This window comes from Hylobates moloch, unplaced genomic scaffold (genome assembly GCF_009828535.3).
Source record: "Hylobates moloch isolate HMO894 unplaced genomic scaffold, HMol_V3 SCAFFOLD_1, whole genome shotgun sequence".
Classification (NCBI taxonomy): Eukaryota; Metazoa; Chordata; class Mammalia; order Primates; family Hylobatidae; genus Hylobates; species Hylobates moloch.
Window position 1 is genome coordinate 139,492,535 of NW_026652276.1, and position 15,706 is coordinate 139,508,240.

Below are 15,706 nucleotides of genomic sequence, written 5' to 3' on the forward strand. Positions count from 1 at the left end.
TGACTCGCATGTATACTTTAAACCTCACAACACTCCCATTTTATAGATGAGGGAACTGAGGCAGAGAGAGCTGAGCTCTTTGGAAGAACATGGTGTGGCCAGGAGTACTACGCGGGCTAAAGCTACCTCAGCACTGCGCTAAGTGTGGGGAGGAAGCCGAGCAACCCGACTGCCGGGCCTCTGGGGTTGGCTGGCCTGAAGATTTTCAGAGCTCAGCCATAAGGTATTATTAGGGTGGACCATTCAAAAGAGAGCTCTTCCAGTTACAGCAGAGTGCCTCCTTAAATCAACTAGATAAACAGAGATGCAGTTATAAAATGAGCTAAATAACCGAGTGGTTTTTCTCTTGACAAACAGTTTTCATTTTAGAGAGGAGTCTGTTAATTTCACCATTCCTCCAACAAATACCTCTCAGTGCCTAGTAGGTACAAGTAACCCTAGGAAATCCAGGCTTTAAATGAGCAAAGATTGCATAAGCACATAGTGTTGAAAAGTATACAATTATTGCATGCGATGAGGCGCAACTGTCCTTTGGTTCCCAAAGCTTTTGTTCTCAGAGCTGAATTTTACTTTGCTTCAACAAGCTTTGTTTGAGAAGCAAAGGCAGTGACTGCGAGCTTTCTGATAGAATAGAGCACAAGGTCCCAACTTAGGGAATGTTGGGGGTTTCTATTCATTCCTCTTGACAAAGTTCCTGGGCAGAGCAAAGGAAAGGGCTTTTTACCTGGGGTAATAGTTCTGACTGGGGCAAACAATCTTGTTATGGGGTAAGAAGACAAACTCTACTGGCAGATTTGAATGTCAGGCAGGAGGCCTCTAGAAAAAAGTGCAGACAGCAGCTAGCAAAGCCTATTAGCTGATGAGCATGAAAATGTGATTATTTGTTCTTTTTATTGACTGCTTACTATATATGCTATGCACATAGTAGCCTCAAATATTAACCCGAATTACAAATCAAGAAGGCTTCCAAATAAAGCCCATTAGAAGTTAATGTAAATAAAAAGCCAATGTAAAATTAAGGTCTGAAACACAAATTCCAAGCAGATGGCAGGGACCCAGGATAAGAATTTTCTTCCTTTAGTTCAGTTCAGTGGCTTGTCCCTAAAAACCTGCCACTGTATTTATAGCCTGAGCCTGCTTTTTGAATGTTCTTCCAAAAACCATATAAAGTTTCCACCTAGAGTTAGTTGCGGGTGAGGAATGGGGAGATTGAGGGTGGAAAGGGCAAGGAAGGACAAAGGGGATGCCTCATCCGGCCGGCCCCTGCCACTCATTCTTAAGGACAGTGGCACCAACAGTACCATTGAATGCCACAATCAACTGTCACGGCTACTTGGGGTCTGCTAAGTTTCAAAGATGTCTGTTTAAAACACGGAAGAGAAACGCTCCTGTCTGGCTTGTGTACTCCTCTTGAACAACTTCTCTATTTTGTGCCTTTTCTTCTTTCAAGAGCTGTAACAGTGAATAGCTTTTGAGTTTTTAAGCAAATATTAAAAGAGCTGCTGGTGTTTTCCAGTGATAAGTAATATATTGTGTTAGCAACAGTACTACTTAAAAAATAAGATTTAACTATGTTTTAGTTTTAAAATGTCTTAAGATTAATTTTCCATTCAGGGATCTAACATTAAAAGGACTGAAATTAGTTTTGAAAATATCAACTATGTATATTTGTGTGTTTTTAACAGAAGCTCAGACACAGAATATACATGGACAAGCTACTCCATGCAAACATATTATGGTATGGCATAATTCCAATTTCTTAAAGCCAAATGAATTGGAATTTTCAAGAGGAAGAAAAAGAATTTACAAGTCCATGAAGATCCATCCTCTCATCACTAGTAGTGTATCCACGGGATGCAAAAAAATCAAGGAATTCTACTAAAAATCAGAAAAACACTTTCTTAAGGCCAAAAAAAATTAATGAGGATAAAAATGGAAAACAGAGTAAAAAAAAAAAAAGGGAGGCATTTAATGCTCCAAATTAGACCTGTCAATATTCAGTGATGGGAGAAATATGAAAAGCTTTGGCATAGAAGAGGACCTATGCAATGCGATTCTTCACCCTAACGCTAAGTGTGTAGGGCTGTATAATTCCATTCCTCAGTTCAATTATAGCATGCAAATGCCTGAGCTGCTGGCTTTCTAAAAACAGATGCAGGGAAAACAGACCAAACTAACACCAATGTATATTTAATAGATGAATATTTGTCCTTAGAAAGGATCGGAAAGCAACAGAATAAAATCAGTTTCCTTCATCACCTCTGACAAAAGGGTTATCTAATTCCAAGAGTCACTTGGGTTACTGACCCTAAAGGAAACAAGAATTTTTTTTAAAAGAAGGCAATTCACATTTTGCTTCTCCTGCCTATTGTTTTCTTCCTGGATCCTCCATTTCCACTCTCCCCAACTTTCAAACTGCCAGCTCACTTTTTGGGGTAAAGCCTCTAACTCTAACCTGTCTCTCCTCCCCTCAACTGCAATTCAAGCTAGACAATTTGGCATCGGCATCCCTTTCCAGCCCTTCTTGGAAAACACTTGGGCAAAGGAAACAGGCCATAATTTTCTGATGGCAGGCCCCTTCTACAAGTACCAGTCTGAAATGAAGATAGCGGTCTTTCCAGTTTATAAATTCACATGGGAAATTCCACTTAACCCCTCACCAGGTTTCCAGATCTTTTTGTTTGGTCTGGTGAGCAGGATAAAGGCTGTGACCAAGGGTGCCCCCCTGCTAGCCGTACCCGGAGCACAAACAAAAGCTTCTGGATGGCATCTCCTGTCATTATTTGATTTCACAGCTGTCTACGCATAAAGGAAAGGAGTTAGCATCACTGAAAACAAAAGACAAAACACCAAACGAGAAACAGGCAACTGTTTTCCCTTGCTCAGAGACGGCAATATTCTTTACTGAGTGGAAAAGTACTGCTCAGCTCTCAGCAGAACATCTCTGACTGAGAGAGACTGGGCATGCTCTGTGTTTATTTCACTGGACATGGGAACGTGAAGTGGCAATGGGCCCAATTCTCCAAAACTAAGTCAACATCCAGATAAGGTGTTTCCAGGCATAAGCACTGAGCAGACTGCTTTCTGAGGTCTCCAGTTTGAATTGACAGAAAGCATGGGTGTTAAGCTTATAGCTAAATGTGGAAAGCAAAGGAATTCATTGTCTCTTGACTTTACAGTCAGAAACCAGATGGAAACTATACACTGTACCTTTCCACCTGCCCTTTTGTAACAGAAAAAGGAATGCAGAGGCTTGCTTACCTTAAAGTTGTGTGTCTTCTCATAGTTGAAGTGGTTGTCGTTGTGTGTGAGGGCTGCCCTTCGAACCAGGGAGGAGATCTGTGAACAGGCAAAGAGTTTGAGAGGGGGCCAAAGAAAGCCGCCTTTGACACCCACCTTCACCCCCAAAGCTACGGCCAGCAGTTCTTGGCGTTTCCTGCCCTGCTTAGACTTCCGAACCACAGCACACTTTTTCTCATTTTCCAGCCACAGTTCTTCAGAGAACATAGTGCCTGGATCCCAGATCTTTCTAGTTTGCTCTGCAGAGCCCAGGAAGCCCCGTGCTGTCAGGATTTTCGAACCGCAGCTAATGTTAGGCGGCAGATTTGAGGCAGCTGGGTCCTGTCTGCAGCAGCCTCCGGCATGTGACCTGAAAGGCCCAGTTTGAGTGATGGAGGGGGCCCGGCTTCTGAATAAGGATGGGCCTGTTTTGTGCTATTTCTTAAGGCCGACGTGTGCCTGGAACAATAGCAAACATTCATGTGCACAGCAACCCCCAGAAGCGGTATCCAGTCAGCCACTGAGGATTCAGGGAGGCAGGGGCCGGCAGCTTGCTTTCTCCTGCCGCTACACATTGCAAAGGAGAGGTCTCTCCTACTTATTAGCACATTTCACACTCAATCACACCAGCACACACACCCGCCAGGCAGCTATGATGTTCAGAGTCTGAGGCTGCATCCAATTAATCCGGGGCTCTGAACCCCATCCTGGGCTGAACTCCAACAGATTAAACCTTTAAACCCTGATGACTGTTTAATCTTATAGGGGTAAAGCCTATGTCTCTTTGTTAAAAATCTGCCTTAGCACTTGAAAGCTTAATTTTTATTCTTATGCATGCATTACATTGGAACAGTCTGAGCACCAAATGGGGTATCAGAGGAGAGCAAAGCTTTTCCACTCTGAGTTCTGCAAAGTTGCAGAATAAGAGGCAGGATGTCTTGCCTCAGGACACTCCTCAGGCTCTCCTGTCCTTCCTGCACGAACAAACTCTGCTCAAACCCACACAGACAAGACAATATTCCTTACCTAAAATCAAAACATCATAGTTGCTTTTCTTTTAAATAAAACGTCTTCAATGTTCATTCTGTTAGTGCCCAAGCCTATACAAATGGCCTCCTTGCTCTTAAAAGCATCATCTGTTTGATGGTCTCCCATGACCCTAATTCTTTGATCCTAGGTCTCCCCGTGAAAAGAAGTAGGGAAATCTTGATGTCTTGGGAGTACTCCTGACTCATTGGTGAAGATTAATGCAGCTAATGCCAGACAGTAAAATTAATGCTTTAGGAACTAGAAAACAAGATCTAGATAACTGGGCCTTTATGTAGATGGGCAGTCCTGTCCTCTACTCAAACAAGGGCTCCATGCTGCAGCCCCTCCAAGCAGCCTTGTGAAGAGTAACCAAAGATCACTCCTTCCCAGGTGTAATTCTTTATTCCTGGTAAACACCATGATTTTAACTTGGTTCAAAAGTTCATCCTCCCATTTCATCCTCTCGTTACCTTCAATAATAACACCCAATTTTTACGTTAAGCTATTGAGCACAATAATTTATGCTGTGTCAGAGGACGTTAGAATGTGTCAAAGGCACTTCACTCATTTAATCCGCAGCATATGGGGATGTGAGGAGCAAGATTTTTGTTCCCAATTCTTTTGGATGAAGAGATCAAGGCACTGAGAGGTAAAGCAATTTGCCCAAGGACATGCAGCCTAGTTTAAGTGGCAGAACAAGGGCTAGAACACAAAGCATCTGTGTCCAGTGCCCATGCTCCTCAACACCGTGTCCCGCTGCCTCGGTACACCCATGTGCTGCCTCATCCTGCCATCAGTCCTGACAAATGCTTTATCTCAGATATTGGTTGAGTCTGGCCTCTCCCTACCTTTCTTTCCCCACATAACTCAGACCCTTGTTATCTCTCCAGTCCACCTTACACATCGCTCTGCAACAATCTTCCTAATCCACCCATGCTTCTCCATAGCTTAACTGTGTCCTGGCATTGCTGGTTTTTCATGAGCTGATCCTGATGTACCCAGCTCATCCTATTTCCCTACACTCCCCTCCACAAATCCTACAATATCTCTTCTGTGACATACTTAACTGCTCGCCTTGGTAGCTTGCTCTGTTCTTTAGAATATTCTAGCATCCTTTCAACATATCTACATTTTCACCAACATTTACATTCTAACTCTAATGCTACCCTTTCCAAAAGGACTTCTCCAGACTCCCCACTGAAGGCCAACTGTGTCCTCTGAAATCCCATAGTGTTTTATCCACATTTTTTGATTGCACTTGTCACTTTCTGTCTTGTATTATAGTGACTATAACAGCTCTTATCCCTGCCACACTGAGAACTCACTGTGACATGCTCTATGCTTAATTCACTTTTGTTTCCCCCTACAAAAGTGTCTAATAACAGTCCTTGCCACAGTAGACACTGAATAAATGTAAGTTGCTAGAAAGCACGTGTACATATAGGAAGCCAGGGCTGTGGAAGAAGGTGTGCAAAGATGACTGCATGGTGTGGGGTCTCCAGTCCCTCCTGTGACCACCCATCCACTGCCTCGGCTTCCAAAGACAAGGTTCCCTCCAGGGGTTTACCCTCTTAATGGGCTTCACCAGGCTCCTTGACCCTTCTTCCCACTGTCCGATTCTGAAGGACAACTGCTATGGCAAGGGTTAAGTGAAGGCTTGGCATACCTTTGCAGGGCTTCCCATCCTTAGTCTACAGGTAAAAAGATGGAGAGAAGCAAAAAGGGTCCTTTCCCAACCTTCACTGCTAGCAAAGCGAGAGAGACCTTTTGATGGTGAGCCATTTGTGTAAGGGCAAATTCTGTGATGTGGAATGGACTAATGACATGAATATACCATTTTTAGAATCTGATCAAATAACTATTTACATGGAAAGTGGGCAAAAGAATCTCTTCCTTTTGGTCTATGGGTGGTTGAATACAATGAGATTTAATATTTTTTCATGTCTGTGCTTGTATGTATAACAAGTAATTTTTATTTCCATTTGTGACAGTGATTTCTTTTTCAGCTATTGATTCAATAGAATTTACCCAAACACAAGACACATTCAGATAAGTGAAGGAACCACACACTATTCCCTTAGGATGCTTCTTTATAGGGGACTAGAAGTGTTGGCCTTTGAGTGAGCATTACTGTGAGCAGTGTGGGTGACCTCAGATCACCCTCTTATTAAGAGAAAACTGATTACAGTAATCTCTTGGCAAAAACTTCTCTCTGAAATACCCCCTCACACAGAGCTCTTTTTTATCTCAGCTCCTCAAGGACAGCTCCTTGCCTTCTTTCATATGCTCCGTAATATCTAATATAGTGTTCTCTATACACAGTGGACATTTAATACATTTGCTGACTGTCTTCTTCTAATGAAAATTTCTACCTGACCTATTTTAATATATACATTCATGAGATGAAGCACATTTCCCTACACGCTCTGTTTGAACCAGGGATTCTCACTGGAACGAATGGTCTTCTGGGCCAGATAATCTTTTGTTGTGGGAGGCTGTCCTGTACATTGCAAGATGTTCAGTGGCATTCTTTGCCTGTATTCACTAGATGCCAGTAGAGCCCCTCCCCCTAAGTATGTAATAAAAAATGTCTCCAGACATGGCCAAATATTCCCTGGGAAGCAACACTGTCTCCAGTTCGGAATACTGGGCTAAATTAATAACACAAATATTAATATTTATATCATGCTTACTATGTGCCAGGTATTATACTCACCGCTTTGCATATATATATATATGTATTTTTTTAAATTTTTATTGGTGTTTTTTTTTTTTTTTGAGACGGAGTCTCACTCTGTCATCCAGGCTGGAGTGCAATGGCACGATCTCGGCTCACTGCAACCTCTGCCTCCCGGGTTCACATGATTCTCTTGCCTCAGACTCCCAAGTACCCTGGACTACAGGCACGTGCCACTGTGCCTGGCTTATTTTTGTATTTTTAGTAGAGACGGGGGTTCACCATGTTGGCCAGGCTGGTTTCAAACTCCTGACCTCAGGTGATCCACCCACCTTGTTCTCCCAAAGTGCTAGGATTACAAGTGTGAGCCACGGCACCCGGCCCACTTTGCATATTTTGACTCATTTAAGATTCAAAACCCTACGAGGTAGGTACTGCTATAATTACCCTTATTTTACAGACGAGGAAATGGAAGCTGAGAGTTTAAGTGACTTGCCCATGGCCACATAGCTGGTAAGTGGTAGAATATAGGCACAACTAACTGAGCCTATCTTTCCCCAAAGCCCCGAAGAACAAGTGTCTTTCCTTCTACTACACTTAACGTAAAATTTACCATTTTAACCATTTAAAAATGTAAAATCCAATGGCATTTAATGCATTTACAATGTTCTGCAACGATCACCACTACCTAGTTCCAGAACATTTCATCACCCCAAAATGAAACCCTGTACCCATCAGTACCGCTCCTCATTCTCTTCTCCTCCCAGCCTCTGGCAAACACCAATCTGCTTTCTGTCTCTATGAATTTGCCTATTCTGGATATTTTGTATAAAGAGAATCATACAATATATGGGTTTTGATATCTGGCTCCTTTTTTCTTTAGATATTTCACTTAGCATGTTTTAAGGTGCATTTATGCTGTGGCATGTATCAGTACTTCATTCCTTTTTGTTGCTGAATAACAATCTGTTGTATGGATATAGCACACTTCATTTCCATTCATCAGTTGATGGACATTTAGACTGTTTTCCCTTTTGGCTAATTGTGAACCACACTACTAAGAATATCCTCATACAAGTTTAGTTTGAACCTTTGTTTTCAATTATTTTGGGTATACACCAAATCTATGCTTTTAAATATTGTTTAAACAGTCTCTCATCCCCATAATACTTACGTTAAAAAATATGCAGTGGTTGAATGCTTGAATTACTCTCTTCCCCATTATAGTCTGTCAACGACTAGCAGGTCTGGTGTTCCCTGAACTCGTTTTTAAATAGGAGACTTTAGTTCTCCCTGAGCCCACTGTGAAAGCAGGTACTACTTAAGATACTTCTGGAAGTAGGTGGGGCTATAAATAAATGGTGACATAAGCTCACCACTTCCTTTTTTCTTCTTTTTTTGATGAATAAAGGTTGGGATTCTATTTTCTAAGCCCTCTCACTATTCTTCTTTCTCTCTACAATTAGGATCCTGGATCCAAGAAGGAATCAAGTAACGAGAAGGCAATGAGAGGTTGTCAGATAAAGACAAGGAGGAAAGGGTGGGTCAATGGGCAGGAAGACCTGGGAAAATGGAGCTCTTTGGGGTGTCTGTGGACATATAAAGTCCCAGGAAAGGAATGGTAGGAGAAAGACGAATACCCCTCTCACTACACTGGCTTTAATAACCTAGCATCATAAGCCCAGAAGGGACCCTAGAGGTTCATCTAAGCAACGGCTCCTCCTCCACCTGGCTTCAGGCAGGACCACTTCTCAGATTCTAGGGACCACAACATTGTGCTTTATCAGTACCAATTTCTAGAGAAGGTGATTTGCCACCAATCCACAACCTTTCCACAAACTTCAAGTAAATTCCAGTGCTACATTTTAAGGAGGGCTTATTGAAAATGTCATCATTAGTCCCTGGATGTCTCCCTGTATTCCAACCACAGTGTCTGTGCTGCCGAGAGCTCTACAGTTCTGTTTATTGAGTCTGAATCTTCCTTAGGTATTGACTGCCCGAGCCATACTCCTATTCCGAACACTGTCCTGCTGTTGCAGCCTTCTCTGCTTCATGGCAGTGCATGAAATGAAAATCAATATTATGAATGATGATGAGGGTGTGGTGAGGAGAGTTCTTTAATATCCCACTGGTGTTTGTGTGAACTGGCCTGTGTCTGGAAAAAAAAAGGCTGGAGATGGCTCAAAAGCCTGGAAAAGTTCATGTGCATTGATCCAATTATTCTGTTTCTAGGATTCTCTTGAAAAGGTCTTCAGACTAAGATCTAGATAGATAGATATAGATACACAGATATTCATCAAAACAATATCAAGGAGTATGAAAAAGCCTAAACAGTCAATATAGGGGAAAAGTTAAATAAATTATGGCATAAAATGTAATAGCGTATTATGTAGACATTAACAAAGACAATTAAAAGAACATTTAATGATGAGAAGATTTGCCTCTGGTATAATGTTAGGTGAGAAGTAGGCTCCTGAGCCATGTATAGTATAATTCCCAGATTTGTAAGTAGGTATACACGGAAAATATCAGAAGAAAACACAACAAAATACATTCAGAATATATTTGATCAAACTGCTGAAGATAAGCAACAGTTACCTCTGAGTGGAAAAATTTTAATTGACATTTATTTTCTTCTATATTCTTTTCTATATTTTTTTGAGTTTCCTACGATGACTATGTTCTTATTCCATTATATAAAAATGATTTTTGAAGCATATTATAAAACTCTTATTAGATTTAGTGTGCACAGATGATAAATTCTTAACCACTGAGCTTGTCTAATCCCTCCTCCGCTTTTTACAGGGGAAGAGACCAAGGGCCACAGAGGTTCCACAATTGCCTCTTATCACAGAGCTATTTTACAACTAAATCTGGAAGCAGATCCAGACTCCAGCTTGTCCTGCCTCACACCTGCAGGCATCAGAAACCCCAGAGGGCTTGTTAAAACATACTGAGCCCCAGAGTTTCTGGTTCAGTCAGTATGAGATCAGGCCAGAGAATCTGCATTTCTGATCGGTACACAGGTGATGGTGATGTTGCTGGTGTCGGGACCACACTTTGAGGACCCCCATTTTATCTTTCCACTGAACCTGTGGGTTGCAGCCTTGCCTGATAATTAGAACACACACACACACACACGCATGCACACACACACAAACACCCCATGCTCAAGCTCTACCTCTACCCAATTAAATCCAAATTTCTGGAGATGGGGGCTGGGCTGTAAAAATCTTCCAGGGGATTGCAATGTGCTCTTAAAATTGAGTGTGACCACACTAATCTCAAGTGCTTCAGTTCAAGGGGATTGCTAGAAAAGATGAAAGTATGAACATAGTGCTATTGACTAAATCCCCTCCAAAGGAATTAATATTGTTTCAAATACAAAATGTGATCATGTTTCTGCTCATGCTCACCCCACACCCACCTCCCATCATGCCACTTAAAACCTCCAGAGACGATTTAAGGCAAAGGCAAAAATCCATACCATGCCCTGCAGGGGCTTGCGGGGTCTGGCCCCTGCCACCTTTCCAGCCTCGCTTGCCACCACTTTCTTCCTGTTACCCTGAGAATGTATACACACACCTATTAGTATGACTTTAAAATTATGACCTAGGGCCCTCACTAGCCTGCTAGCCTTATGAAACAGGCCCAGAATCAGGTCTCCTCAGGTTCTTTCCATGGAAATCCCTGGCACCACATATGTGGCACATTGGGGGTGTTGGCTGCCCACAGCCCACTGACACAAAGACTCATTCCTCCTCTCTGTTCCTAGAGGAATTTTACAAACATCTAAAGCTGAAAAATTATTTTTAACCTACCTATAAAAGAAGAGTTCTATTAACTCTTCTCTGGTGACTAGCATGATGCCAACATTGGCTTGGCACTCAGGAAAGTTTTGTTGCAGGAAAAATAAACATGCCCATTTTTCAGCAGCTGTCTGTCTTCCTTTTCTTCCATCAGAAATGATTTTGACTTTTATGAAGAGTTAGCATGCTCTTTTTTTTCCCTTGGCCCAGTGGCTCATTCCCTGAACATATGTCTGGGGTACCGGTGTTGGGGGATGACACTGGGTGTCCCGTTATTTCCCCAAAGCCACAAAATGTTAAATCCTGCCCAGATCCAGGAATACGCAGCAAAATGCTGCAGCCATTCGTACAGCCCTGGATGGTGTGGGAAATCTATACTTTCCTTTGTTTTCACGCTCTGTGGGTCACACTAAAATACTTTTAATGTTGGCTGGTGGTATACTAAATGTATGCCTACTACCTATTTCTGTGTCTAATGTGTGTGTGTGTGTGTGTGTGTGTGTGTGTGTGTGTGTATTTTGTTTTGAAAAGCTTCTATGGGGATTTTGAGGGGACTGGTGGATAAGGAGGTGCGGTGATGTCCACTCTGGTTTTTTCCTATGGCATTGTGGATCTGGTTCTCTATTCCTACTGGGAGGAGAAAAAAACTAGAAATGCTAAGTGAAATAAGCTCCAGTTGCCAAATGATAATCAAAGGGGGTGGTTTTCTTTTATCAACCCAGCCTGCTTGATCCTATGTACTTTGAACCCTCTCACGTACTGCCAAATGAATCATCCTTGCCTTTCCTAAGAATTGCCCAGTTTGTTAATATTCTTTGTTTGTGGTTTTCAGTCCTGAAAGAGGAAGAAGACAACAAAGACATATAACTAAATGCAAACACGTTGCCATGGCGCCAAAGAAATGAGAAAGACCAGGATGGGACCTGCCGTCTTTCCTGCAATTGGGCTAGTTCAAGCTGTATAGTTCTGGTTTTATTTGAGGCCATCTAAGCATCAGGTGTCAACGATTAACCCGGCTCAGTCCTAAAACTGCTGCTGACCTACAAACCTGCTGCATTCTGATCTGAGACAAGGTTCCTTGTCTCTGATGGCACACCATGCCCAGCTGCCACGCCAATTATTCTCCAGGGACAGATGGCTACTCTCGATGTGAGAGACACACAAAAGTGCTGAAGGAAGTCTCACTGCCCCTCCTAGAATGCAATTCACTTCATTCAAAACAGTCACAGTTCACCCAAACTCAAAGGCCTGTATGTGCGCTGAAATGGAACAAAGTACCTTGTTTAGCAGCAAATAAATAACCTGATGCTTCTTGGGTTGGTTGATCGTGCAATGCTACAGTTGCTGTCCTTCCCGCATGATACCACCAGCTGTTCTGCTGAGACTGATGTCAAAAACTGGCTAATTTCTGATGTTTCTCACAGACTTTTTAGATGTAGAAATAAAAGATACTCCACCTCACAGAGGAAGACTTTGTGTTGCATTAAGGATCTTGTGCATTTCAACACATCAGTTATTATTTGATTTTTTGTTTTGTTTTGTGTGCAGTTTTTGAGAGAGTCAATATTAACAACAACATGTTTTAACATCAGAATGTAGTAATCCATTTCCTTAAATACGAACTTTAAAAGTCTTAGTCCAATTTCTCAAATGCTAATCTTCAGAAAGTATGGTAGGGTTATTCTTGAGAGAATGGAACATTTGTTAAATCAAACTCCTTAAAACTTTTGTAAAACTAAGATCCAAGTAAATAGTGCAAAACCTAAGGAAGAGGCAGCTATTATGAAGTTCCCAGCTACTATCTTCCTTCTTGCCCTAAATGACTTTCTTCTCATATTCCATATTCATTTGCTTTTCTCTGTATTTTCCTTGCTGATATATGACACAACTCCCCACTTCTGGCCAAAGAAGTAAGTGCCCCAAATGACTGACATGTGGGTTTTCCTACAAAAGTCAAGACACTCAATTTCTAGCTTATGGCATCAAACTGCAATATGGATGTTTGGTGTCTTTCTCAAACTCCGCTCACTCAGGGGAGCCTGGGAAATCCCTGCAGAAGGCCAGACATTTGCCAAATTGCATTTTCTTGTCCACTACTTTCTTGTCCAAATTATGGCAATTTCAAAGCAGCACTACAGAGTGTACCAAACATAGCCTCCAGCTACTCCTTTACCAGGTTCTGTGGTCAGCAGTTGGAGTAAGGTGCACCTTTATCTACAGAAAAAAAAACAAAATCAAATTAACCAGTTGTTTTCTCCATGTGAACTGTCCCATGTTAAAAACAACCAAGATACCTATGAAACAGGTTTTCAAAATTTCACAAATAAAAATATCTCCAATCCCTACTGTGCTTTTTACAGTGAACAATCACCCAAACAAAATAGTCCTTGGCGCCACTCACAGCTGTGCAGCTGATACTGCTCAATATAGTTCTTGGGGATATTTAAGAATGCAGTAGTCCTGAAACATGGATGCTGACACATTCCAAAGATAATCTAAGTTTATTTCTGGTCTCCTGTGTGAGTGGTGGCTGGGATTTCCAAAATCTACAATTGGTCCTTGTATTTGTGTTTGGGAAGACTAGCTCTACCAAGCGTATGGCCATGTCATCCCTTCCCAAATGGAATGTCAGAGTGTGTGTGATGATGCAGACACCTCTCAAGCCACTCCCTGCTCTAGAAGAGAGACTGTCTTGCTAATGAACAAGTGTAAATATTCCAGGGGAAGACAGATCAGTCTGAAATGACCACATGCAATTTGGCCTATGCTCTGATTTATTGCAATACAATTATTCTTGGATATGTTGCAAACATAGCTCCTTCCTTCCTTCCCTCCCTCCCACCCTCCCTCCCTTCTTTCCTTGCTTCCTTCCTTCCTCTCTTCCTTCCTTATTTCAGCAAATAATTATTGAGCATCTATTATTTATCAGGCACTGTATTAGGCCAGTGAGCTAGAACAGGGAACAACTACTCTTAGAGAGTAGACAACAAACAAAACTAAGAAGTACATTATATATTCTTTTAAAAAGCGTTGGGAACCATGAAGAAAAACAAAGCAAGAACACAGGATAGGAAGTGATAGAGAGGGAGGCTACAATTTAAATCAAGGTGGTCAGAAAAGGTCTCATGAGAAAGTGATATTTGGAAAGTTGGGCAAATATGGGCCGGAGGTGATAGGTGAGCCATGCTGACATCTGGAGGAAGAACATTCCAGGCAGAGGGTACAGCACATGCAAGGCCATGAGATAGGAGCAAGCAGGGTAGGCTCAAGAAATAGCAAAGATCAGGAACAGCTAGAGTGGTAGGTGCTAGAAGGTGAGGTAAGGGACCTAGGGCCTTCTGGGAAGGAATGGGACTCCCACTTTCACTCTGAGTGACGTGAGCAGCCACTGCAGAGTATTGAACAGAGCTGTGGTATCATCTGAATGACTTTACAAAAGCATTGCTCTGCCTGCTGTGTTGATGACTGTAGGGGGGCTAAAGTACCTGCAGGAACATCAGCTAAAGGCTATGGCAGAAATTCAGCTAAAGGATAGACAGTGGCTTGGATGAGGGTGGGAGCAGTGGAGGTGATAAGGAATGGCCAGAATCTGGATATTGTTTCAAGGTAAAGTCTACAGGATTAGCTGACAGGTTGGATGTGAAGTGCACATGAAAGAAAGAATTCCAGGTAATGGTGCAGTTTTGGGCGTGGGCAACTAGACAGATGAAGTTTCCATTAAATGAGATGAAGAAGACTCCAGGAGGAGCAAGAGTGAAAGAGAAGGCCAGCTGCTCCATTTTGGGTATAGGAACATTGAGACAGTTGGACTTACAAGCCTGAGGTTCCTGGAGAGACAGATGCCAGAAATCTACTTATGGGTAGATGGATTTTAGAGGAAGAGAGTTAGTGCAGATAGAGAAGAGCAGAGACCCCAGGACTAGGTTCTGCGACACTCCAACCATTAAGGGGTCAGAAAATTGAGAAAGAACTAGTCACAAAGAAAGATAAGGAAAGCTAACGCTCACAGGACAGGTATGATGGGGAGTGAGAAAGGACCCCATGGGTTAGCAATGTGAAAGTAAGTGATTACGTTGACAGGAGCAGTTTCTAGCAGCAGTCGGGGGAATCTGATTGCATGTGTTTTAAGAATGGGAGAAGAGCACTTGGATCAGAGACTACTGTACAGCCAGTGCTGGGAGTACCGGGGAGCCAAGCACTGCAGTAAAAAGAGTAGGAACAGGTGGGATCCAGAGAGTTGGCTTGTTTCTCCTTTTAAGAAAGAAAGCAAGCTACTGAGATTTCCCTTGTCCATCATAAAACCACACCCCACATAATAAAGAGTCTGACTCCATTTTTATTGTTTGACTGCTTACTGATTGCAAGTCAAGAACAAGGCCAGTGCACTCCCTCCCTTGGTGTTGGTGGAAGTTCAAACCACGCAACCCCGGCTGGCATGAGAACGCTTACCCAGCTCCGCCTCCTAACCACCACAGAACACTGAGCCAGTTTTCCCTCCCAGCTCTCTCAAGCCATTTTATGGACCTGCCTGGGGGTCAGTCCTGCTTCCCCCAGAAAGTCTCCTCATGTGAACAATAAAACTTTGTACATCCTTTTGGTGGGAGTATGGCATCATCAATCTCAACACCAAACAAAATTTTGGGTAGCCAGGGGGGGTCCGTTTGGTTTCTGTGAAGATGCCATGGCGGCCCACTGGAGATGAAAATCCCCTGAGATATGACCTATGATGACCTTTACCTCCTCCTACTCCCCGACATGTTATCAATTCTCAGAACCCAGGACCCATGCTGCAAAGACATGACATTCTTTTGTGAAGAAGAAGCACACATGGTCCCTACCGCTTAAAACATAGTGGTAGTTTCTAAATCTTATTAGAATCGTATCAGCAACAAAATAGAAAAAAAGAAAAAAC

General features: G+C 42.4%; 1 protein-coding gene across 6 annotated transcripts in view; it reads right to left on the reverse strand.

Moving 5' to 3' along the window:
* The window catches only part of CHN2 (chimerin 2), a 321,473-nt gene that overhangs the window by 30,494 nt on the left and 275,273 nt on the right, over positions 1 to 15,706 (reverse strand). For all 6 annotated transcript variants that reach the window (XM_032758423.2, XM_032758428.2, XM_032758432.2 and 3 more), the window contains one exon: positions 3,262 to 3,339. In XM_032758423.2, coding sequence (XP_032614314.1) covers positions 3,262 to 3,339 — 78 coding nt within the window. The remainder of the gene's footprint in view (positions 1 to 3,261; positions 3,340 to 15,706) is intronic.